Genomic DNA, 26,173 nt, shown 5'->3' with positions numbered 1-26,173 from the left:
CTATATGATTTTCTACTTTTTTTTAGCAACCTCCAGTAATTTTATTACAACTGTAGTATCTTAGTACCGTGAAATGTTACAGTCAGCATTGATGAGCCTTAAATTTAAAATTCCTTCTTTTTATGTTAGATTTTTACATAATTTGAACATTGTTTATAGTAGTTCAGTGTCTTTTGTTTCTTACCCTTTTAGGGTGTCAGGGAAAATGTTACGGTATCAGTTTTAAAAATTATCAAAATACTTTGATACTCAAGTGATTTTTGAAACAATATCATGAAGTGTACTGTAATATCTAACCTGTATTATGGATTACATTACATACTGTAGTGGGCAGAAGCACATGTTAAAATGCTAATAGATTTATTTACTTCTGTGAGGAAATGTTACATCTAGCTTGAATAATATTAATTGATCAAAATAAACAGATTATTTGAGGTCTCTTCCTTTTTACTTTAAAGTCCAGGATAAGCAGGTTAAAAGAAGTTTTATAACCAGAAATAATTAGATGAGTGGATCTTTGACTGTAACTATGTTAGGAGGCACTTCAAGTGTCCCAAGGTATCTAGAGAGCAAAGAAAATAGATTCTCTTTGTGTTATCATGGGTTCTGAATATCAAAGGAAGAAATGAGCTTCATTTAATTGCTTCCTTATTTTGATATTTATAGCCCTTCAGAAATTCAAAACGGAGTCGTCTCTTTTGTGACGAAGAAGACAGACAGTTAAATACAAGGTCCCCCAAAAGAAATCAGAAAATTGCAATGGTTCCGCAGGTATGTGTGCATTATGCAGAGACTATTGCAAGGAAGGAAAACAAGCCTTTAAAATAAATTGTGTTTTCTTCTTAATTTATATAGTACATTTATGAATTTGGGAGTAGGGGGAGCTATTCCTGGGTGAAGGCTGTGGCTCCAAATGGATAAATACATTCTTTTTCATCTCCCCCAAAAGTGAGTCCCTCACTGACGGTGAGAAAGCCCTGTTCATGCTGATCCTGTACCATTAGGTGTATCAGGAAAATGTTGTCTGGTGCTCCACTATACTTAAACACAGGCAGAACTATTGGAACGGTCATCCCATTATTACTCTGTACAGTAGCAGTTCTCAAACTGTGGGTTGGGATCCCAAAGTAGGTCAGGACCCCATTTTAATTGTTAGAGTCTGGGTCTGAAGCCTGAGCTTCAGTGCCCAGGACTGAAGCCTAAAGACTTCAGCCCTGGGAGATAGAGCCTTGGCTTTGGCTTCAGCCCTGAGTGATGGAGCTCAGGCTTTGGCTTCAGCCATGGATGGCGGAGATCATGCTACTAGCCTCTCTGCCCAAAGTAGATGTCCTTTGCCTTTGCGCAGTCCCCACCAGGTGGCAGTTCTCAGGTAAGCTCAGGCTGCTGCTCTACCTCCTGGGGTAATGTACTAATTTTTGTTGTCAGAAGGGGGTCACGGTGCATTGAAGTTTGAGAGCACTTGCTTTATTGTATCAGGCAGAATGGGGAACACTGACTAAATGGACTCAGCAATATAAGACTTGCCATGAGGTTAAAAAAATAGTAGCTTCATGCCCTTTGTCTACAGTTGTGTTGTCACTGTTGAAACAGTTCCTGTAGTATAGATAGGACCTAAGACCTTGTCCATACTATAGTTCATAAAATAGTTTTCAAACACAACCTAATGTGGCATGTGTCCACACCACACATGGTTATCAGTTGCTAAAAACTTATACAGAAACTGTGCTCAAGAAGGCCCTTTATTCTTATTTCACTAAAATTTCTGGCTCAGTTTTGAGTGGTGACAACTGTTTAGCCAGCATGTCAGGTAGCCCAGCATGCAGTAAAGTTAGATTAACATTAAAAAATCAAAAGCTTCAGAGAGGGTAGCCAAGTTAAGTCTGTAACTGAAAAAACTTAATAAACAACAAATAGTCTTGCAGCACCTTAAAGATTAACAAAACCTGTAGATGGTGGTATGAGCTTTCATGGGCACAGCTCAATTCTTCGGATGATTAAAAAATCAGAATGCCATCACTACTGGACCTGAACTGCTGGTGGGAAACTTTCACAAAAAAGCCTAGTGTAGAGTCCTTGACCAACTAGTAGTCTGGGGCATGATTTCTGCTTGCTTTTGGCCGCAGTTGTGTGTTTTATTGTATAGTTATAATCTTTGCCATTTTATATTAGTATTATCTTTGTAATAATAATTAAAGAAACAATGGAACAATACGTTTTATTTAAAACATTGCAGTTGCTAATGTATTCATTTTTATCAAGAAAATGAACTTTGCTTATCTAGTTAAAGAATTCGGAATATTTAATGAACAATTGAATTTGAGAATGCTCCTGTTTGTCTCTTTCATTGTATAGTTTAGCATGTTAAATACTGCAAATGCTTTTATTTTCACTTTGGAAGTTCAGCTGCTAATAACCTTTCATTTAATTTATTGCTTAGAAATTTACTGCAACAATGCCAACGCCAGATAAGAAAGCATCACAGAAGATTGGATTACGGTTGCGTAATCTACTCAAACTTCCCAAAGCACACAAATGGTGCATATATGAATGGTTCTACTCAAATATAGATAAGTACGTACTATTTCTTTATGTATTATTTTTATTTATGACTATAAACTAGAGCTACTCCTTGGAATTGAGCTGCTAATTTTTATACAGTAGCTGGATTGACTATTTGGATTTTGAATGTTCTTTTTTTAAATAGAGGCAAAAATAGTTTTGTAGCTCTAATTTCTTTACAGCTGGCAACCTACTCGGTTGCTCTCTTGGTCTCTTTTGTGATGTTTTACTTTGTTAAAGAACTAGGGATGTCAATGTGTAGTCGAGTACACAATTAACCAACAAGCCTAGACTTATCGATTAATCTTATCAACTACATGCATTCCTGCCCTTGCTGCCTCTGTATCAGAGACAGCGGGGGGGGGGGGGGGGGGGGAGCCTGTGCCATGAGGAGCTGGCTTTTAAGCCAGCTCCCCATGAGCACCAGATCTGTAGAGCCACGTCCCAACCTCAACCCCAGTGCAGGTGCCTCTTAATAGGCAGCAATGCAGAGGGTGAGGGGGGCAGGTGAGAGCCAGCTTTCAAGCCAGCTCTCCACACGTATTAGCTCAAGTGGGCCACTTGCACCTCCTTGCTCTGCTGTCTCTATCAGAAGCAGCAGCAGAGTGGGGAGGAAGGGAAGGCTGCATTGGAGGAGCCTCTGTCCACAGCGGGCCTAGGCTCACCATAGACTGCTCTGTGGGATGCCAACACAGCCTCTGTCTGTGGGGAGCTCAGGCCTCCCATGGACAGAGGCTGCTGCTGTCTCTGTATCAGAGGCAGCAGTGTGGGGTGGCAGGTGGGAGCCGGTCTGCGCAGGGAGCCAGGTTTTAAATTGGATACCCACCCCCAGGGACTATTGAATAGTCGTGTAGCCAATAATATTTTGTGCAGTTACATGACTATTCAATTAATCATGATCGAACATCTCTAGAAAGAACCCTGTCTCCACTTACTAGGGAAATGACAAGATTCTTATTTTTATGCTTTAGCCTCTTTGAGTGATACTGGGAGACCCACTCTTGCTCTTAAGGACTTGTTTACTTTGAATTAGTGGTAGCATGGTAGCTGGGTTGCTTACTTCCATTACACACCATCCCCTGACAAGTATAAATGCTGGCTTCTGAACATGTCCATCAGTTCCTTCTTGATTGTTGCTCCCTGTAGTAGCGTTGCTACACTGGCCTTTGTTCCAAAGTATTCTCTGGATCCCAGTAATGTTTTATTAGGTGTCCTGATGCTATGTTCCGGTCAGATCCAAAATTGTATTTCTTCATTTTGAGGTCTTTGTTTCAGGCACTTTGACAACTGCTTTGTCAGCATCTTTTCTTAAGTCTACCATAGGAACTCTAAGGTCCCCCAGAATCTGCCTTCCATTCAGGAATTCTGATGGAGAGATATCAGTGGAGGCTGGTGGTGCTTGCATTTGGCAGATAGAATAGGGGGCAACAACTGATTCCAGGGTTGGGGATCTGAGGCCATCCATATTTTTTATGTGTTGTTCAAGGTCCAGTTTAATTGCTCAACGGGTTTCTTTTTAGATGTGAGTAAACCAAATTATGGAATTCACCTTTCATCATTTGAGGTGTAAAATTGGTGCTTTATCAGTCAAGATCTCTTGTGGCATATCTACCCAGGCAAAGACCTTTATCAGTTCAGAAATAATCATGACCATTTTATTGTGGAATGCAATGAAATCTCTTCTGCTTACCTTGTTGCAGAGTGTAGGATGACTGGTATGTGTTGACAAACTATATCACTCTTTTTCAGAGGGTCTGCTCTACTATATCCATGGTGATCTATTCAAATGGGGGTTTTGTTAGAGGAAATGGGACTAGGGGCATCTTCAGAACCTTTTGGAGGCCACCAATTGTCATGCAGGGCATGAGGCACAGTAGTTGTTAATTTCCCTATATGCATACGGCCAGAAAAAGCCAGTGGATGCTCAGTCCTGGGTCTTCTCCTGACTCAAGTGGTCGGCCTATGGCACGTTATAGGTAAGGAACAAGCTCTCTTGATGGTACACATTGCTGACTACAAGCTGAACCCACACCTCCCTGTTTGATCATTTTAGTTGAGATGATCTGTCATCTCTGATCTAAAAAATGTAGCCATTGCTAGGTGCACTGTAGATCCACAATCTCCTTTTTTGCTACTCCCAGCTGCTTGTAAGCCCAAGTTATAGTTCACTGAAGAAATCCATGTTGCAGACCTGGATACCACTTTCTCACAGTGGGGCAACCTGTAGGTTCCTGATTTCCCAAGAATGTGAAGGGGCGCTGAGTTGCTGGAGTTCCCTTCACTGGGATCCTCTTCACCAAGTCCTACCAGTTTTATCAATTCTAAGTCAGCTCTACTCCAGGTCTCCAAAGTTCCTTCTAACAAGCGTACAACCCCCACTCTCTCAACACTTCTCCAAAGGTTTCCCAATCCTCGCATAATGACTAGATAAGCAAGTCTTGGGATGAGTCCTACCAGTAGAGACCTATTAGCTTAACCCACTGGTTGGAATCAATTTTCACATACACAGTGTTTGTGTGTGGGGGGGAGAAACAGCCAATCAGCTAATCACAGACCAGAGTCTGGCTTCAGTTCCTGGGATGTGGGAAGTCATGGTTAGTAGTCAAAGCAGGAGTCATGTATAGTGGTCAGAGAAGGAGTCAATAGCTAGAAATCAGAGCTGGAGTATTGTTCAAAAACTTGTGTGATCAGTCAGTGAAACCAGCAACCAACCATAGCAAAACAAGCTAAGAACCATATTTTACCACCTTTTATTTTAAAAGATCACATCATTGTTAACCAAGATTTTTCCTTAATATTTAATTTAGGCTGTATAAATATATTCCAGTATTCAATCAGAATAGTTTACTTCAGGATTGTCAAGAAAAAATTTTCAGAACCAAGCCATCAGGCACAGCAGAGAAAAAGAACTGTATATGTGCCTGTCATGGGTATAAAAATTGCACTTACTTACTTTGCTTTAAATTTACAGCATATGGATGGGAGGGATCAATAAATGGGCTTGTTAAATGTATTATTGGGATATTGGAAACAAATTACTGTTATGTTTTTGCATAAGTAACATTTGTATTGTTCCTTTCTTGACAATGGCTCTTTAAGAACTTTTTAGCTTATACTGATAATAATCAGGGCTCGACAGATCACTGTTTCTACTTGCCTGTGGCAAGTAGATTTCAGCTGGCCGCCCTGTTCACCGGCGGCGCGCACATTGCAATGCAGGTCTTGCGCCTGCGCAGTGCGGAGCTGGCGAGTAGATTTCGCCGCCATTTGTCAAACCCTGATAATAATGTATATCATTGTTCAATGTATTAGTTAACTGAAATTTGAGGTATGTCGTGGATAATTCCCAAAAGCTCCTAGCAATGGAAATGGTGATTATCAATGAAAATTTGTCACAGTTTGAAAAAAATATTAATAAACCATATGACCACCCTGTAAATGTATTAGTGCCTCAATTGCAGTATATTTAAAAACAATGTATCTTTTAACAAACTGTCTAGAATGAGCTATTTTGTTATGAATGATATGTAAAAGAAAGGTATAGATGATAACAAACGCTAATTAATTATTTGATATGAAACGTAAAACTTAGAAATAGCACGTCTTTCTTATATACAGATACATTACTAAGTATGCAACCATTGTGAGTTATTTTAATCTAACTAGGGATGTTAAATTTTGATTAATCAGTTAATTGAGTAGTTGATGGAATTTCCATTGACGACTAAATTAGTTGATAAGGGGTAGAGCGGGGATCTTGCTGCGTGTCTGCATCTTACTACATTTAAAAGTCAGAGGAGCAGTGGGGAACCCGGGGCGAGAGGGGACTGGTTGAGTAGCAGTCCCCGCTTGCCTGGGCTTCCCCGCTACGCCGCCTCTGCCTTTTAAATGGGGCTCTTGCTACATTTCAAAGGCAGAGGCACAGCAATCATACCAGCACAAGCAGGGACTGCGTCAGTCCCTGCTCACGCCATTTCCTGCCATGCCTCTGCCTCTCCTGCCACACACACGCCCCGTGGAGACGGTGCTGGAGGAAACCAACTTTTAAGCCAGCTTCCCGCAGCCCCAGCTTCTGTATCCGAGGCAGCAAGGGGGGAAAGCAACTAGTCACTTACATCCCTAAATCTAACCATTGTAAACTATTTTAATCCAATTTAAATTGACTACATGAATTTAAAAATCACATTTGTATTTGAAAAATTTTACTTTTCATTAATACAAGAAACACCGAAGATTACAATAACTCTGTGGTTTCTCAGTTTTTTTCATTCCGTGATCCCACATTATAATAATTACCCTTCCCATTTAACCATAGAAAAAAAAGCAGGGTATTCTCCGCCCTTTTGGACCTCTTTGTGACCCCAAGTTGAGAATCCATGCTTTAACTAAAAGAGATTAGAATTTAACAAAAAAGTCTTTCTCGGTTTATTTACTTTGTGCATAAAGACAGCACCATGTGCATAGACATTTTCACTGCTCTTTTGATTAGGCATTCATTTTCTTCTAAAGTCTTACTCCTTTACTGTGGTTTGTGTGAGTACTTCCCCGGTATGGAATCCCATTGACTTCACTGGGCCCCCTCCAGATGCTGCAATCCATATGCATGGGTCACAGTGCACATTCAGGGCCTCCATTTTTGTGCGCTTGTCTGCACAGCAACAAGAATGAGAAACATTTTAAAGAGAGAAAGAAAATGTGATTCTTTGTGACTCATATATATTGATAGGCTGATTCAAGTGCAAGTGTAGCTCCTAAAACTATTTTTACACTTTTTTTAAACAATTTTCATTTTAATTTGATAGTGTCCCTTGCAGATCAATTTATACTTCAGTATTTCCAGTAACTTTGTTCCACACATTTCTTGTGAAGATGGAGATTTCTTAGCTCCACATTACAGACATTTTCTGGTTGTAGTTAACCAGTCTGTAATTTACAGAATGTCACTTGTGTTTTAACAGACCATTATTTGAGGGAGATAATGATTTCTGTGTATGCCTGAAAGAGTCTTTTCCAAACCTGAAAACCCGAAAATTAACAAGGGTGGAATGGGGAAAAATCAGACGACTGATGGGGAAACCGCGAAGGTAAAATGAAGTGTATATATTATTTTATTTTGCTTTGAATTCCTTTTTCAACGGATTTATAATGTTTTTTGAATCATTTCTAGATCTAACTAAAATATGATTGTATTATTTTGAGGGAAGGTGGGGCCATTCAGTAATCATTGAAAATAAAGCAATATGCTTGTACCTATTTATGTTTGAAATGAATATAGGAATTGGCATTTTTTTCAAATTCTAAGTAAGTTATTTGAACATGGCCAACCCATGCAATCTGGCCAAACCAATAGATCATTGGGCCCCTCCCAAAACAAGATGAAAAAATAGTAGAATGATTATCTCTTATGTTCCAGTATCATCTAGTAATGCTATTTTCCACAGCATAGCTTATTAGATCTCTAAATGTGTATTTTCAGTGTTGAGTTAAACTAGGATGTTAAACAGCAGCTACTAAAGTTAGGCATTTTTAAATCAGCAGGTCCAAATAATTTGCATCCAAGAGTTTTTAAAAGAACTGGCTGGGGAGTTCACTGGAACATTAATAATGATTTTCAATAAGTCTTGGAACACTGGGGAAGTTCCAGAAGACGGGAAGAAATCATATGTTGTACCAGTTCTAAAAAGGGTAAATTATCAGCCTATCAGTTGACTTAGTTCCTGGGAAAAATAATAACGTAGCTCATATGGGATTTGATTATTAAAAAAAAAAGAGAGAGAGGTTAGCATAATACATGCAAATCAACATGGTTTGTGGAAAATAGGTCTTGTCAAACTAATTGATATCATTTTTTATGAGTTTGGTCCATAAAGGTAATAGTATTGATGTAATATCCTTAGGTCTCTGTAACGTGTTTGATTTGGTACGGCATAACATTTGATTAAAAAACTATATAATGGCAGTTACATGCTGGCTAGCGGCTAGAACTCAAAATGTAAATGGAAAATCAGCATCAAACAGGTGTGCTTCTAGTAGGGTCCCATGAGTATCAGTTTTCTATTTGTGATTTGGAAGAAAACTTCACTGATGAAGTTTGCAGATGACACAAACATTAGGATAGTGATAAATAAGTGATACAGTGCAATCTGGATCACCTAGTAAGCTAAACATAAGCAGATGACATTTTATGGCAAACCGTAACAAAGAATGCACACTGGAAAGAAATAACACTGTAAAAGATTTAAGTGTTATGGAGGGTAATCAAGTGAACATGACCCCTCAGTGTAATGATGTGACCACAAGGACTAATGTGATCCTTGGATATATAATCATGAGACTCTTGAATAGGAAAACAGTATTTTACTGTTACATTTGGTACTGATGTAACTGCTGCTTGAGTACAGTGTCTAGTTCTGGTGTGCACAGTTCAAGAAGCATTGGGGCATCTGGTAGAGGCCACTGTCGGCAGACAAGGTACTGGGCTAGATGGACCTTTTGTCTGACCCAGTATGGCCATTCTTATGTTCTTAAGATGTTGATAAATGGGAGAGGGTTCAGAAAAGAGCCATGAGAATGAGTAACAGATTAGAAATCTGCCTTACAGTGATAGACTCAAGGAGCTCCAGTTATTTAGCTTAACAAAGATAAGATTATAGGGTGATTGATTAATAGTCTATAAGTATCTACATGGGAAACAAAAATTTGACAATCTCCTCAGTCAAGCAGAGAAAGATAAGATACACTCTAAAAGCTGAAAGTTGAAACCAAACAAATTTAGAAATAAAGTGTAAATATTTAATTATGAGGGTATTTAATCTTTGGAATAATTTAGCAAAAATCATGAAGTATTTTCCATTATTGACAATTTTAAAATCAATATTTGATGTTTTTCTAAAAGATATGCTTTGAAAATTAGAGACATTCTCTGGGCCTTTATTATATAGGAAGTCAGACTAGATGATAATGGTCCCATCTGACCTTGAAACCTATACATATATAGTTTTATCTTATTGTGTATTATAGATGTTCTTCTGCATTCTTTGAGGAGGAGAGATCAGCATTAAAACAGAAACGGCAAAAAATTCGACTTTTACAACAGCGGAAAGTTGCAGATATTTCACAATTTAAGGATCTTCCAGATGAAATTCCATTGCCACTTGTTATAGGAACAAAAGTTACAGGTAACTTTAAAAACAAATAGATTGCAAATATATGCGTAAATACTGCACAAAAACATATAGCTCAGATAAGAAATAATTATTTCATTATGTGAGTAAAGATTTTATGTTTTACCTTTCTTAATTTACTGCGGGAAGTTGAGAGGATTAGTTAATGTTAGAAGTAGCATGCTTTGAAGATTTAAACATCACACAGCTAATAATTTTATTGCTTGTCAGTTGTAAGTGATCTAATTTGTTACAATCCAGACTGTTCATCAAATCCTAATTCAGTCCGTAATCTGAATCTTAAACATTAAATCTTAATCCATTACTAGGTGTCACTGTCTAAATATTGACTTTTGTTGAAGAGCAGGCCCACAAGCACCAGTATAACACCCTTCAGAGGCATTCGCATAAACATCTACAAAGCTACTACATTATCTACCTTCAAATCCTTCTTCAGAATTCTTTTTTGCTATGATACCTACAAAAACTTGACTGTGGTTAGGCTGCTAGCGTGCAAAAATCACTGCGTATCATGCTGACCAATATTGTCTCATTGTTTCCTTGCATTCCAGTCAGTGTGTCGGTAGCCATCTGTTTTTCCTTCTCTTACACTTAAATTGTAAGTTCCTTGGGGCAGACACCATCTTTTTATGCTTGCTGGTGTACAAAAAACTATGGGGTCCTGGTCCAGTAGTAGGGCTCCTTGGCTCTATAATAATACAAATAATATCACAGTATCCCATCTCCATAATTTCCTGTAACACCATCATTGAGATTTTTGTGCCTTACATAATAACTTAACACAATCCTTAATTTTTACTTACTACATTGATATCAGTGGAAGTGAGCAAAGGGACAGAACTGGTATTCTAAACTTTTAGAAATCCACTTTATCTGTATAATCAGATTAATAAATGGTACTGGTTATGAAGCAAAATTTCTTTTCAAATTGATTCCTTATGGTGAGGAGGATTGTGTTTTGTAAATTTACATTTTACCTGTAAAGATAAATTATGATGAAAGCTTGACTGTATTTCTATTATATAAAATTTATTTTTCTGGGTTTACAGTATTTTTCATTAATGTGTATGTTATACCGAATATGCTATCTAAGGTATTCTGTATATTGTCAGTGCTTACTGCTAAAGACTCCTAAAATCTATCTTCCTCGAAATATTTTTGGTATTTGCATTTCCTTTCTTAGCACGGTTGCGTGGTGTCCATGATGGACTGTTCACTGGACAGATAGACGCAGTAGACACACTTAATGCTACCTACAGAGTAACTTTCGACAGGACAGGACTTGGAACACATACAGTCCCAGATTATGAAGTTCTTGTAAGTATTATTTACCCATTTGTGAAACTAGCTGGAATGCAACATGATTTTTTTCCAAAAAATGCCAATGTGTATATTTAAATTGGGCAAAAGATGGTACAGGAAAAAAATCTGGATGCTATTGGCCATAAAGCAGAAAAAAGACAAAACACCTAGAAAATGACCATTTAAGTATCCTTTTCTAAATTAATACTGTTATTTTAATATCTTTATTGAGAGTTATATAGATATATCTGAGAGAAGAATTTGATCTTCGATGTAATTTCTGGTTCCCCGTTTCCCTGCTGTCGGTCTTATGGCTGTGCTTGCCCAGAGAGAATCAGATGTGTTCCTACATGGAAGATGAATAGTTTTTCCTTTAAACTTTCTCCTACCCCATTGTGATAGGGCAGTGGTTCTCAGCCTTTTTTATACTGTGGACCGGCAAACCCATTTACAAACTTTGGTGGACCAGTAACATTTTATTTGTATATTTTCAAACTCATTATTTGAATATGAATATTATAATGAATATTCAAATAAAATGTTGCCTGTCTGCCCAGCCCCTTGCTCTACAATGCCTAACATCCTTTGACCCCCATGCCTACGCCCCATGCCCTTTAACCCCTTAACCTCTGACCCCTACAGTTCATGCCAACATCCTCTTGCCCCATGACCCCACCATGCCCTCACCCAACAGCCCTTTGACAACACCCCACCGCCACACTCCCCAAAGTGAGGCTGCTCCTTCTAGGGAGCGTAGCCGTTACTGGCCGTTGGCGGTACACGCACTCCCTCCTCCTTCGTGGCCCCTCTCTCCCCAAATGCGTCTTGTGCCCCTGTGGGTTAGAGGCAGTGGAGGAGAGTATGAAGCCCACCTGGCCACTATCTTACCTGGGAAAGAGGCAGCTCCTGCTCTACTTTCTCCTGCCACCACCTTAGTTTCAGTGCCGCCACGAATGAAAATTGGCCACAAGAGCGGGGGAGCAGCTGTTGATGGTGCACGTGCTCCCTCCTCCTTCATGCCATCTCCCTCCCTAAGCTCGTCTTGCACCCCCATTGGTAAAGGTGGGTTGGGAAGCACAGATCCCCTGTTGGGCCGCTACCAACACTCTCTTAACATGATTTAGTGTGAAATATAAATCCATGGGTTTGTGATGTTCAAGGGGTGTGTAAAACTTTTAGTCTCTTTAAAGTCACCGTGGAATAGTTATCTCTTCATTTTTATCTCTTAACAGAGCAATGAACCTCATGAAACCATGCCAATTACTGCTTTTGGGCAAAAACAACGGCCTTCTAGATTCTTCATGACTCCTCCACGATTACACTATACACCTTCTCTCCAGTCTCCAATTACAGTAAGTAATATATCATAAAACGTGTCATTGCTTAATAATTCAATATGATATCAAACACATTAATATAGTAATTCAGTATATTCTTGAAATGAATTATCTGAGAATATTTAACAAGATAAAAGTTTTAAAACATTTTTTCTAGAAATAAGTTGTTAAATGCAACTTTCTTTCTTGTATAGGACAGTGATCCTTTATTAGGACAATCCTCTTGGAAAAACAAAATTTCAGGCTCAGATAGCGAAACACTAGGTGGTTTTCCAGTAGAATTCCTTATTCAAGTGGTGAGTGTTAACTGCTCTTCATTTAATTGTATGTGAATTGGCCTTTTTATATCTATTGTGTTGAACTTTTATGTGGTTAGCTCACACTAGATATTAATTCATAAGAGGCTTGCTAATATAAAAAAGGAACTTGTCATGAATTGCTTGTCAAAATCTTTGTTTTAACATGTTGAGGGTTTCCCCCCCATATATAGAACTTCTTTGTATGTACTGTTTTATCATTTGCGACTTTTTAAGATTTTAATTTTCATGTTGCATGCTATTGATACATCTTTTTTGAAATAAGAATTTAACACAGCCCCATACACCAAACCAGGACAATTAGTGAGATGTCCTAATCACCATGAGAGCAAAAGAGACATCTCTGCATTCCCAAAATCAAAGGCAATAGAAAAAGATATATCTAAACCAAACATTTCCTGTCCCTCAAGATATATATTCTTGTGTTCAAATTTACCCTTACCCTCTTATGTGTTTGAAAATAAGTTTGGCTTATTCTAAGAATGTGTTCAGTGAAATGTAGAAATATAATACTATGAAGTAGAGAACCAGGAAGCACATAAAACTAATTGAAGCAAACCATTCCTCTAGCTAACAAAACAATATCATTAATAATGTCAACTTTATAATTAAATAAGTTAACTTTCATTATAATTTTTGAAAGAACTATCATAAAGCAGAATCAAGACTGGCTGTTCTCAAATAAAAATTGAAAGATGTTCTTGAAAAGTTTCTTAAAGTTTATGTAACTGATTACATAAACTTTATATTTAAAGTTTATATATTTAAACCTAGAGAATATGAATTATTCTCTTTTTTATTATTTTTTTTTTGTTTGAAGCAACATTTCTGAGCTTAGGTTTTGCTATGTGAAAGTTAACACTGGTTGTATTGTAAGTGAATCATCTCTTTCACATGATGTGTGGTGCCATTACTGTTGTGAGCATAACAGATGACTATAGTCTAAGCATTATAATATTGTTATATTAAAGGTTGATTGCTATTATATGACTGGATCTTGGACTGAGAAGTTACTACAGCCTTGCTGACAAATTCAACTTGCCCTTTGCTCTTCTCCCTGCAAACCTTTTTTATTCAGGTTTTAATTAAAATGTTTTAATTATAATTATAATGCTTTAATTATACTGGACAGAATAGGTCATGCTGGTGAGAGAGTTGCACTATACATGAAAGAAAATGTAGAATCAAATGAAGTAAAAATCTTAAACGAACCAAAATATTCCATAGACTCTCTATGGATAGTAATTCCATGTTCTAATAAGAATATAGCAAAAGGGATATGTTACCAACCACCTGACCAGGATAGTAATAGTGAGTATGAAATGCTCAGGGAGATTAGAGAGGCTATAAAAATTAAAAGCTCAATAATAGAGGGGGATTTCCAATTATTCAGGGCTCAACAAATAATACAATCTACTCGCCATGGGCGAGTAGATTGTAACCCGGAAGAGCCGGGTTCGGGTGATCTGTGCATGGGCAGAACGATCTGCGCATGCGCAGATCACCGTACAGCGCGGCAGGCGAGCAGGGCTCGCTGCGGTTCGGCGAGCCCTGCTCATATTGACTTGGTGCACCTCAGGACGGGATGCGGAGATAAAGTTTCTTGACACCTTAAATGACCGCTTCTTGGAGCACTGCTTCTTGGACTGCTTCTTCTGGTTCTGGAACCCACAAGAGGAGAGGCAGTTCTTGATTTAGTACTAAGTGGAGCACAGGATCTGGTCCAAGAAGTAAATATATTTGGAGCACTTGGAAATAGTGATCATAATGTAATAAAATTTAACATCCCCGTGGTGGGAAAAACTCCTCAGCAGATCAACACTGTGGCATTTAATTTCAGAAAGGGGAACTACACAAAAATGAAGACGTTAGTTCAACAGAATTAAAAGGTAAAATCCCTGCAAGCTGCATGGAAACTTTTCAAAGACTCCATGATAGAGATGAAACTTCAACGTATACCCCTAATTAAAAAATACAGGCTGTGTCTGGATTACATCTCTTTTCTCGAAAAAGGGATGTAATTTAGACACTTTGAAATTGCAAATGAAGCCAGGATTTAAATTTCCCATGCTTCATTTGCATAATGACGGACGTATTTTTTTCAAAACGGGGCTTTTTGAAAGAAAAACGGCAGTTTATACTGTGATTGATCAAAAATAAAACCCTTTTTCAAAAGATCCTGTACTCTAAAAAATGAGGAGTACAGGATCTTTCATCAAAAAAGGGTTTTATTTTCGATCGATCACCGTCTAAACTATTTTTCTGTCAAAAAGCCCCGTTTTGAAAAAAAAAAACCACGGCCGCCATTATGCAAATGAAATCTAGAGACAGCCACAGTAAGAGAACCAGAAAAGTGCTAACGTGTCTTGACAACCAAGTAAAAAAAGCAGTGAGAGATAAAAAGACATTTTTTTAAAAAGCGGAAGTCAAATCCTAGTGACGAAAATAGAAAGGAGCATACCCTCTGTCAAATTAAGTGTAAAAATATAATAAGGAAAGCCAAAAAGGAGTTTGAAGTTAGCTAGTCAAAAACACAAAAATTAATAGCAAAATGTTTTTAAGTACATCAGAAGCAGGAAACCTACTAACCAACCAGTGGTTCCACTGGAGTTTTGAGATGCTAAAGGAGCACTCAAAGACAATAAGGTCATTGCAGAGAAATTAAATGAATTATTTGCTTCAGTCTTCATGGCTGAGGATATTAGCAAGATTCCCAAACCTGAACCATTCTTTTTAGGTGACAAATCTGAGGAATTGTCCCAGATTGAAGTGTCATTAGGAGAGCTTTTAGAACAAATTGATAAGCTTAATAGTAACACGTCACTGGGACCAGATGGCATTCACCCCAAAGTTCTGAAAGGACTCAAATGTGAAATTGCAGAACTATTAACTGTGGTTTGTAACCTATCCTTTAAATGATCTTCTGTGCCTAAAGATTGGAAGATAGTTAATGTGACGCCAGTATTTAAAAAGGCCTCTAGAGGTGATCCTGGCAATTACAGACTGGTAAGTCTAATTTCAGTTCTGGGAAAATTAGTTGAAGCTATAGTTAAAAATAGAATTGTCAGATACATAGATGAACATAACTTGTTGGGGGAAAATCAACATGGTTTCTGTAAAGGGAATTCTTGCCTTAGTAATCTGTTAGAGTTCTTTAAGGGGATTAACAGACATGTGGACAAGGGGGGATCCAGTGGATGTAGCATACTTAGTTTTCCAGAACACCTTTGACAAGGTCCCTCACCAAAGGCTCGTACATAAAGTAAGTTGTCATGGGATAAGAGGGAAGGTCCTTTCATGGATTGATAGGTGGTTAAAAGACAGGAAACAAAGGGTAGGAATAAATAGTCAGCTTTCAGAAAGGAAAGAGGGTAACTAGTAGTGTCCCCCAAAGGTCCGTACTAAGACCAATCCTGTTTAACTGTTTACAAATGATCTGGAGAAAGGGATAAACAGTGAAGAGGCAAAATTTGCAGATGCTACTAAACTGCTCAAGATAGTTAAGACCAAAGCAGACTGTGAAGAGCTTCAAAAGGATCTCACAAAACTAGGTGATTGGGCAACAAAATGGCAAATGAATTTTAATGTTGATAAATGCAAAGTAATGCACATGGGGAAAAAATAATCCCAACTATACATTCAAAATGATGGGGACTAATTTAGCCTTAATCACTCAGGAGAGAGATCCCAGAGTCATTGTGGATAGTTCTCTGAGGACATCCACTCAGTGTGCAGCGGCCGTCAAAAAACCTAACAGAATGTTACGAATCATTTAAAAAAGAATTGAGAACAAGACAGAGAACATCTTTTTGCCTTTATATAGATCCACTGTGCGCCCACATCTTGAAAACTGCATACAGATATGGTTGCCTCATCTCAAAAAAGATATATTAGCATTGGAAAAGGCTCAGAAAAGGGCAACAAAAATAATTAGGTGTTTGGAATGGGTGCCATCTGAAGGGAGATTAAAAAGACTGGGACTTTTCAACTTAGAAAAGAGGAGACTAAGGGGGAATATGATGGAGATCTGTAAAATCATGACAAATATGAAGAAAATGTATACGGGTTACCTGTACCTGTAATATAAGAACTAGGGGTCACCAAATGAAATTAATAGGCAGCATGTTTAAAACAAATGAAAGGAAGTTTTTCTTCATGCGGGTCACAGTCAGCCTTTGGAACTCCCTGTCAGAGGATGTTGTGAACACCAGGCCTTTAACAGGGTTCAAAAAGGAACGAGATAAATTCATGGAGGTTAGGTCCATCATACTTATTAGCCAAAATGGGTAGGAGTGGTGTCCCTGTTCTCTGTTTGTCAGGGGCTGGAATGAATGACAAGAGAGGGATCACTTGATGATTTCCTGTTCTTTTACCTCCCTCTGGCGCATCTGGTATTGGCCACTGTCAGCAGACAGGATACTAGGCTAGATGGACCTTTGGTCTTACCCAGTATGGCCGTTCTTATGCTTTAATCTTGTGCAAAGAAAAATATGTCCTCTTCAGTTCATGACAATCCCAAAGAAGTTTTAAAACCAAGCTCAGGGCTTAAAAACTGCTGAAATTCCATCAGGAGTTATAAAAGTCAGAAATTTCATTTGCACTTCATATGGAAAGTTACACATGAGAGTCATGACTAATGAATGATTGATGAGACAAAAGAAAGTCCAGATAATTAGATATTCCCTGTTGAAGAATCTTATGCTATGACACAGAACTTTTAATTTCATGCAAACCACAACTAGCAGAGAAAAATCAGGTATACAATCTGTGGCACTGGTCTGGAAGAATGCTGACTTACTAGATCCTGACATGCCAGATTTTGTCAAATGCAATCCAGAAAGCAGTGGGTGGGTTCTTAATGAGGGCCAGCATATTTTATAATGGTTTCTAGCTAATCAAAAATTGGAATGTGTTTGCAGAAATGAAGTATCACTCTAACTGGTATGCAGTTATTTATTATACAGTGGCTATATAAGTACAGGCGGCCCCCGACTTGCAATGCGATTGGTTCCCAGGGAAGCATCGCAAGTCGGGAGCATCGTAACTTGAACCCTCATCTACAATAGGTGCCGTGCACCATTGTAAATGCAGGCCGAGGACATAAGTCGGGTGTTTTCGGCCCCTTCTGGACTTACAAAAATGGTTGTACGTGCGGGGGGGGGGGGGGGTCGGAACTCGGGTAGTCGCATGTCGGGGGTTTCCTGTGTTCAACACAAGTTATTTGCTAATATTTATTAAATTCATTGAAAGACTTCAGATGGGGAAAAAAATAATTGTACTAGGACGGTAATCTTCAAAAGGATTTCCAGACAGGTTCTAATTTTGTGTCTGCAATTAATTGTGGGAACGTCTTATAATGTTTAGAAGTCTAACATTTGATTTATGGTCACAATTAGATATAGAAATATTGTGATCGGCACCAGTAATTTTGCACTCCCAATTCATAACAAGCGAAAATTTAGTCAATATTCTAAAAGAACTTTGGTCCAAAATCAGGCCTTGTAGCACTAATTTTTACCATAATTTATCAATGAAGATGGACAGGCTCCACTTTATAAAACCAATATGTTCATTGATCTTTCTTCTTCTGGTACTAAAATGATCTTTCTAGTTTCACGGAGGACAAAAGTTATGCATATTAGAGAACTAGAGAAATGATAGCGTTAAAAGGAATTTGCTATAATATCAGTTGACCATCTCATATACATCAATGTTTACATGCAGTCTAACCAGAACACTGACAAAAAAATAAGTATATTTTATACTTACATACAAGATTAAATGTGTCTGGGGATACTGGATTCAATTTAAAATATATTACATTTCAGATCAAAATTGAGGGATGAGATTCCCTTTGTATAGGGTTCCAGTTTGTCAATGGTGTTAGAACCTAGTTTTCCACATGATTACCAGTATCTTTTTTTTTTTAAAGGAAGAGTTAAAATTAAGATATAATAAAAAGAGAATGTACACAGAAATGACTTTTTTTTAACTATACTCCTGCATATCCAGTAGAGGGAGCATGTTAACTAATGCAGTATTTTCCCAAAACTGTTCTAAAGTTCTAGTTTAAATATGGAGACAGGGATTAGAGGAGTGATGCATAAAACAAATAGGAAAATACAAAATTGGTAGGGGAAAAATTGATGTTTTTCAAACATATCAGAAGATACTAAAAACAATATAGAGTAAAATATTTAAAAACTAAAAGTACTTTGGTGTCCCTATAAATGTTCTGTAACAACTTAAAGTCAAGTATAAATTGCTAACTCAAACAAACATAACACTATTTCAGCCTGTTCCTTAATTCCCGTCCTGAATTTTAGTTGTATTTCTGTCCACATGAAAAGGTCTGCAAGATTAGGAATTGAAAGTAGCTAGTAATTTCTGTAATAAACTTTTAATATTAACTGTCATTTAGTCCTCAGTTAAAACATATCAGTGTGAAAATTCTGCTATACCTTGTTCCCAACTGCACTGAACTCCAGTATATGCACGCTTATCACATAAGAGGAGATTCTGGCCCCATTGAAATCAATGGCAGAACACCTATTAATTGCAGTTACAGTAGGATTTCTCTCATGGTTCCCAGCTGACATCTGTGCTTCTTGTAGTTAGATGCATATTAGACAAAATCTAGCAACCCCTTCTGTGGGCATATTACAACCCAAATGCAACAGATAGAGAGCACTTTTGTTTTGAAGGAAGAGCCTAAGAACTGGAAAGCTTTCCAAACCCTATTGTTTGCTGCAACCCAGGTTGTATTAGAGCACCCCTGCCCACAGTGTGCCAGAGCCAGGCCTGCCACGATTGGAGGCTGCTCCAGCCAGGCTAGAGGCCCCCCACCCATGCAGGCCCTGCAGGGCTGTAGCAGCCCCCTGCCTGCAGTGGGTTGGGAGCTGCTCCAGCCCCCACCAGTTCACCATAACTAGTAAACCTCACGTATTAAGGATGAGGCCTACCAGTTAACCATTATCAGAGGGGTAGCCATGTTAGTCTGAATCTGCAAAAACAACGAGAAGTCCTGTGGCACCTTATAGACTAACAGATTTATTGGAGCATAAGCTTTCGTGGGCAAAGACCCACTTCATCAGTTGCATGTCTTTGTCACGTGCATCTGATGAAGTGAGTCTTTCCCCACGAAAGCTTATGCTCCAGTAAATCTGTTAGTCTATAAGGTGCCACAGGACTTCTAATTGTTTTTGCAGTTAACTATTAACATCCCCAGTTATATTTCAGCTCTTGTTGCACGAATGTTCACAAGGGGTTTGTGACCAGTCTGGGGCGTGACTAGTGAGTCCATCAACAGCATAAAAATGTTATGTGTAAGGCAATGACAAAACAACTGATCTCTACCATAGCCCATGATAATTACATTCACAGCTTTGCAGTGAAGAAGTCCTATGTTGTCTCTTCAGGCCTTATGGAGGGAAGGATTCTGTTCCCTTCATCACTAAAATATATCCAAAATCCCATTTACTCAGTCTTTCTGCAGGGGGTTTCAAACATTGTGCTTTGACATCATTCAGGTAAGGCTCCCTGAAAGTACTCTTTGTAATTTTTGTGGAGGAAAAAAATACTTAATTTTAATTTGTAGTCCATCTGAGAAATATCTTTGAGCAAAAAGTGTCTGATATTTTTCAATAACTTTTATTATTCATTTCTAAACCATTTTAAAACTGATTAGAGATGTTTGTCCTAAAAAATATTTCCTCTTTGTCTATAGACCAGGTTATCAAAAATACTTATGATCAAGAAGGAGCACATCAAGCAGTTAAGGGAGATGAACACAGAAGCAGAAAAGCTGGTAAGAACATGTTATTTTTTCCATTCTTAAATGGGTTTTGATATTCCATTTTATAGGTATCAAAATAATCATACAAACAGATAGTCGTACTAATAATCAGTGAGGAGTGGATTATCTTGTGGTTAAAGTACAGGTCTAGCTTCTATTCCTGCCTAGAGTATGACTCTATGCAAATTACTGAGGTCAACCTTTTAAAATTGTGTATATTTTAAAATAAAACTTCCTGAGCTTACAGAGTCTGTCTAACTTCACACAAAATCAGGAAGATGAGTAACAGCTTTAACCTAGTGGTCAGGGTACATGGGATGTAGGAGACCACTGATTTATGCCACACCACTGCCAGCAGAGGAGAAGGAACTTTAAAAGGTATTTACAATCTCTCGGGTTCAGTTCTAACCACTGGACTATGGGATAGCCTGGTGTGGGTCTCTCTCATTCTTGCCCATTGAAGTTGTTTCATCTTAACTGAATAGTTAAATATTAACTGGGCCAGAGAGCAAGTGAGAATAGCTCTGTAGTCCAGAGGTAAGGAAACTTGCCTGTGAGGTGGAGATCCCTTTTCAAATCCTTTCTCCTGAGGAGGCAGAGTTGGGACTTGAACTATTCTCTCTTAAGCCTGGTCTATACTAGACCAGGCAAGTCGGCTTAAGGTACGCCATCCTGAAATAACTATTCCGCATCTTGTGAGCAAGCCTGTTATTTTGAATATAACAGGCTCGCTATTCTGACATCCCTGTAAACCTCGTTTCATGAGGGCTAAGAGACGTTTCGGAATAGCGCTCTATTACGAGGTAAGGGTGCAGTGTAGACATGCCCTTAGTGACCAGTTAAGGAAGTAGAACTGCTTAATCAAACTCAAAGCAGGTCCTAAATTAGTATGTTAGTGTCTGGCAACAATGCTAGTTTCTAAATGACTCAGTGCAACAGGATTGTTAACAGGAGCTACCAATACACAGTTGTACATTTTAGTTTCATTTTTTGAAGAGACCAATTAGTGTTCTTTAGAGGTTTTGTCTTCAGTATATTATTACTATTTGAGGACTATAAAAAATATATCTGCCACAGTTATCTAAACAATACATAAGCCAATTAAATTCATTTAGCTAAATCAGTGGTTTTCAACCTGTGATCCATGGATTTCTGGGGGGGAAAGAGTCCCTCAGACTAAGGGGTGCATGAAAGGTTACTATACCATAGAACAGTGGTTTTCAACCTGTCATCCAAAGGCTCTAGGCCAGGGGTCTCCAACCTTTTTAAGCACAAGATCACTTTTTGAATTTAAATGCAATCCAGGATCTACCTCAAACCCAAATACCTTTCCCCATCCTCCTTTGTGCCCCTTTTCCAAGGCCCTGCCCCTTGCTCACTCCATTCTTCCTCCCTCCCCCATCCTTCCTCCCTTTCATTAGGCAGGGGCACAGGGTGGGGGCGCAGGCTCTGGTCTTGGGCTAAGGGATTTAGAATGTAAGAGGGGCTCTGAGCTGAGCCTGGGGCAAGGGTTGGGGTATAGGAGGGGGTTCCGGGTAAGGCTCTGGAAGGGAGTTTGGGTCTAGGGGGGCTCAGGGCTAGTGGTGCAGGAGAGGGTACTCGACAGGGACAGGGATTCAGGATGCAGGCTCCAGCTGGACACTACTTACCACAGGTGGCTCTTGGGAGGTGGTACAGTGGGGCTAAGGTAGGCTCACGCCTTCCCTGGCCCTGCACCACTCTCAAAAGCAACCAGCAAATTCCCTCCATCCCAAGCCCTGTGCCCACCCCATCTGTTCTGTGGAGATGGAATACAGGGTGGGAGAGGGGAACAGCTCCAAGGCAAAGAGCAGGAGGTGCACAGCAGTGGGGGGAGGGGCAATTGAAGTGCGGGCATTTGATAGCCTCTTGGCCAAACTAGTCAAGATCACCTGTCAGAGGCTCCAAGATCTGCCAGTAGATCCTGATCTACTGGTTGGTGACCGCTGCTCTAGGCAGTCTGCAGATTATGCCTAACATTTATAAAGGGGTCTGTATCTCCGTTTGAAATTTTTTAGGGATCCATAAGTGAAAAAAGGTTACAAACCACTGAGCTAAGTAACTTTTGTTTTTGAAGAAATAGCCAAACAAATCTTGGTGAAAAGGATTGATGTATAAATTCTTTGACTTAAAATTTTACCAGAAAGACAAAATAAAGTTGATAGTAGACACTTTAAATAATAAAGTGAAACTTTAGTAATACAGATGTATAGTATTTGTGATTTATAAGTTTGATATTCTTTGTCTTCTCCACAGAAATCCTATTCTATGCCCATTAGCATTGAGTTTCAGAGAAGATATGCAACTATTGTTCTAGATCTGGAACAACTGAATAAGGACCTAAACAAAGTTTTGCATAAGGTTCAACAGTACTGTTATGAGGTAATATGTTACAAACCTCTTAGTTTATTTGGCATTGTGTTTAATATATAAATAAGTGAACTGAAATTTTATATATAGAAAATGGCAATTAGAGACAAATGCAAAACTTTAAATAACTGGGGCCATATATACTTTCACCTCTCTTTTTCTGAGTATCAGTAACTCCCATTGATGTCAATGGATTGTTTTGGTTAGTTTGAGGACCTGGTTATTTTTTCAGGCTTGTGAAACTCCCTTTGAAGTTGATTACTAGTTCATACACATAATAGCTGTAGAATCAAACCCTTATGCTTTACTTCTAATTACCTCTATGTAGCTTGCTCCAGACCAAGGCCTCCAGCCTGCAGACCAGCCAACAGATCTGAGGCGCAGATGTGAAGAAGAAGCTCAGGAGATAGTTAGGCAAGCAAATGCATCAACAGGACATCTTTGTGTGGAAAATGAAAACCTAACAGATCTGATCTCTAGACTTACAGCAATACTACTGCAGATTAAGGTATAAATTGTTGACTGAAAATTTAGTCTGTTTTTTAACACACAGTTTTAAAGGTTTGGCAATCCAAAGTCATCAGTTGAATTTTTGCATTGAACTAAGTCACAACATGAATTGTATTTGAATAGAAATTACAAGTATGTAGTAGAAGTGTAAATTCTAAATTTGTTTTTTAATTTTCTCTAGTGTCTAGCAGAAGGAGGTGACCTGAATTCCTTTGAATTTAAATCACTAACAGATTCATTAAATGACATAAAGAATTCAATAGATTCTTCCAATATCAGGTAATAACTTTTAATAATAATACATACATATTTTTCTTACCATGAATATTTCACGCACTGGTGAAAGTAACTTAAAATTTCTTACAGATACTGTCCTATTGCAACTCGGTCCCTGCCAGCTCTATAAATAGATCCATGTAGGCTTTTGCCAAAGCTCAGCCAGCTCTTGCCAGAGCTGCACACCAGCATGCACCCGCTTACTTTCACCTCTGTTTTCATGATTAGCTATTCATAACACACTTCAGGGGTGAAAGGTTTATGTGTGTGTATATATATATATAATTGAGTCTAAATCTGCAATTCCTTCTTAGAGGAATGGTACTATTGAAAAAGGCTACCTAACTTCTGTAGATATAAAAAAGAATATTAAAAATCAATCCATTATAAATTAGAATTTCCTTTGCCATTCATTCTTTTTCAAAAGGTATTTTTAAAATTGACAGATAATTATTGATGTATGTAATTGTTTTAAAAGAAGATTTAACTATTTGAAGAAGAAAATCACTTTTTTCCACTAGTAAATTTATTATAAATTCTCTAGAGCATAGAACACAGTACAGTGGTAGCATCTTTCCCCTTTGGAAAAACTCCACTCTTATCTAAACTTCACTATAAGCAGAATTATAAATCACACACTGCAGTGGATTTAAATAATTTGAGGTTTTCCTTCTTTATTCTTCTCCATCAAAGACCACCTATATTCATATATTCTCATGAACTTCAATCATGCAAAACCTATACACTGGTGCTTAGGTATCAAAACTTTCCTACTGGCTTCATAGGGCACCCTGATAATTTTTCTCTTTTCTCTTACAGTAACAAAATTTGGTAAAGATATATTGCTCTCTGGCACATTAGCCCTTCTAAACTTTTACTACTGTGCTACTTATGTTCAAACCATGGCTTTAACACAGTTGGTGTTCATTATCTTCAGAGGGGGTAGCCAAGTTACTTTGTAACCGGAAAAATTTAAAAAACAATGAATAGTCTTGTAGCACTAACATGTCCAGATATGATAAGTTCATAAATTGAGACTTAAAATGTGGAATTTAACTATTCTTTCTTTTCTTTAGTTGTTTTCAGAATAATGTTGAGATCCATGTTGCACATATTCAGAGTGGCCTCAGCCAGATGGGAAATTTACATGCCTTTGCAGCCAATAATACCAACAGAGACTGAAAAAGATGTTTATTTCAAGTATACAGCATGTAATTCTGTGAAATCCTCTTCCTTTACATAGGCTTCACCAAATATCCTCACTGCGTGGAGATAAGGGAAAACTCTAAAAAGACCATTTTAGGTAAAATGTACTGCTTCTTAAGAATACCAGCATTACTGGCCTACATACATTAGATTTTGCCATTTGTTATATACATACGGTAGTTTTGCTAAGAGCTAACTTCTATTAGTAAGTACATTTTTTATTTTAAACTGAAAGTATATTAATATGCTTTCATATAATTTCAACTAAGAATATATCAACTTTATTTTTAAAAGTTTGGCTAAATTTTGCCCAACTCATGCAGATGATTTTATTGATGTGTTGAAGACAATGAAGAGGAAATGGTACAAATCAGTGGCTGTATGGCAGTCCTTTGTTCTTGAAAGCAACAGTTCTAGTACCTGTGACCATCTCAGACTTTAGTCTACAAACTGTGGAGAAGCAGTATGTGTATTCCTAACCTTACGAAGCAGCAGCAGAATATGGACAGAAAATAGATGAGAGTGAATAGGTAGATATTGTACACTTGGATACTGTCTGCTCTATAAATCAGTTAAGACCTTTTTTGGAATGTTTAATTTATCATAACTTATATAAGAAGTGTAATGAAGGAATAGAAAAACATAACTGCTAAATTCCCAGGAACAAATTTGCTATGGCTTTTTCCCTCCATATAGGGCAAAAAGTCCTGTAATTGATATTTTATACAAATGACCGATAACATATTGGTTTTCCATTTTTTATTGTTTGCACAACTTTCAGCTTAAATAACTGGTTATTCAACAATACCCAACATATATTATAAATAAAAAGATTTTGATAACAAATGAGATAACCGGTGTTGTGAACTGTTTTAAAAAATGCCTATGATTGTATTCTAGAATGTTAATCTTGTAAAAAGTGGTTATTGGATTATTTGTTTAATAGTCTTGTAAAGCTTCAGTGTAATAAATTGTTTCCAGATTTGAATTTTCAGATACAGCTGTAGAGATGTTTTTATTCTTTTGGATACCTTATAAAACAAAGTATTTTATATGTTAATGTATAAAGAAATCGTAAACATTATTTTCAATTTTTGAATTTTGTATAGTTTAAAAAATGCTTCTGTATTGCAATGGTATTGTGCCACTTCAAAACTTTAGTGCAGAGTTTATATTTAGCTAAACTTGTTCTGTTAATTAAGAAATCCATAAATCTTTTATTCTCAGTGAAATTTCTAATTCTAAATAAATTGACCTATGAAAGTTGATATATTTTACAAAAATGCAGACTTCTTGCAC

General features: G+C 37.8%; 1 protein-coding gene across 3 annotated transcripts in view; it reads left to right on the top strand.

Moving 5' to 3' along the window:
- Positions 1-25,868, top strand: part of LIN9 (lin-9 DREAM MuvB core complex component) — a 48,623-nt gene extending 22,755 nt beyond the window's left edge. For 2 of the 3 annotated variants that reach the window (XM_075925303.2, XM_075925302.2), the window contains exons 4-15: positions 667-771; positions 2,438-2,571; positions 7,518-7,643; positions 9,580-9,737; positions 10,927-11,060; positions 12,278-12,397; positions 12,577-12,678; positions 20,426-20,506; positions 22,769-22,894; positions 23,211-23,390; positions 23,574-23,671; positions 24,745-25,868. In XM_075925303.2, coding sequence (XP_075781418.1) covers positions 667-771; positions 2,438-2,571; positions 7,518-7,643; positions 9,580-9,737; positions 10,927-11,060; positions 12,278-12,397; positions 12,577-12,678; positions 20,426-20,506; positions 22,769-22,894; positions 23,211-23,390; positions 23,574-23,671; positions 24,745-24,850 — 1,470 coding nt within the window. In that variant the 3' untranslated portion in view covers positions 24,851-25,868. The remainder of the gene's footprint in view (positions 1-666; positions 772-2,437; positions 2,572-7,517; positions 7,644-9,579; positions 9,738-10,926; positions 11,061-12,277; positions 12,398-12,576; positions 12,679-20,425; positions 20,507-22,768; positions 22,895-23,210; positions 23,391-23,573; positions 23,672-24,744) is intronic. The other variant, XM_075925304.2, reaches the window with a different exon arrangement.
- The last annotated feature ends 305 nt before the right edge of the window (positions 25,869-26,173 follow it).

The sequence above is a fragment of the Pelodiscus sinensis genome, chromosome 3 (assembly GCF_052426305.1).
Source record: "Pelodiscus sinensis isolate ZL-2025 chromosome 3, ASM5242630v1, whole genome shotgun sequence".
Classification (NCBI taxonomy): Eukaryota; Metazoa; Chordata; order Testudines; family Trionychidae; genus Pelodiscus; species Pelodiscus sinensis.
This window is presented reverse-complemented; position numbering and strand designations above follow the sequence as displayed.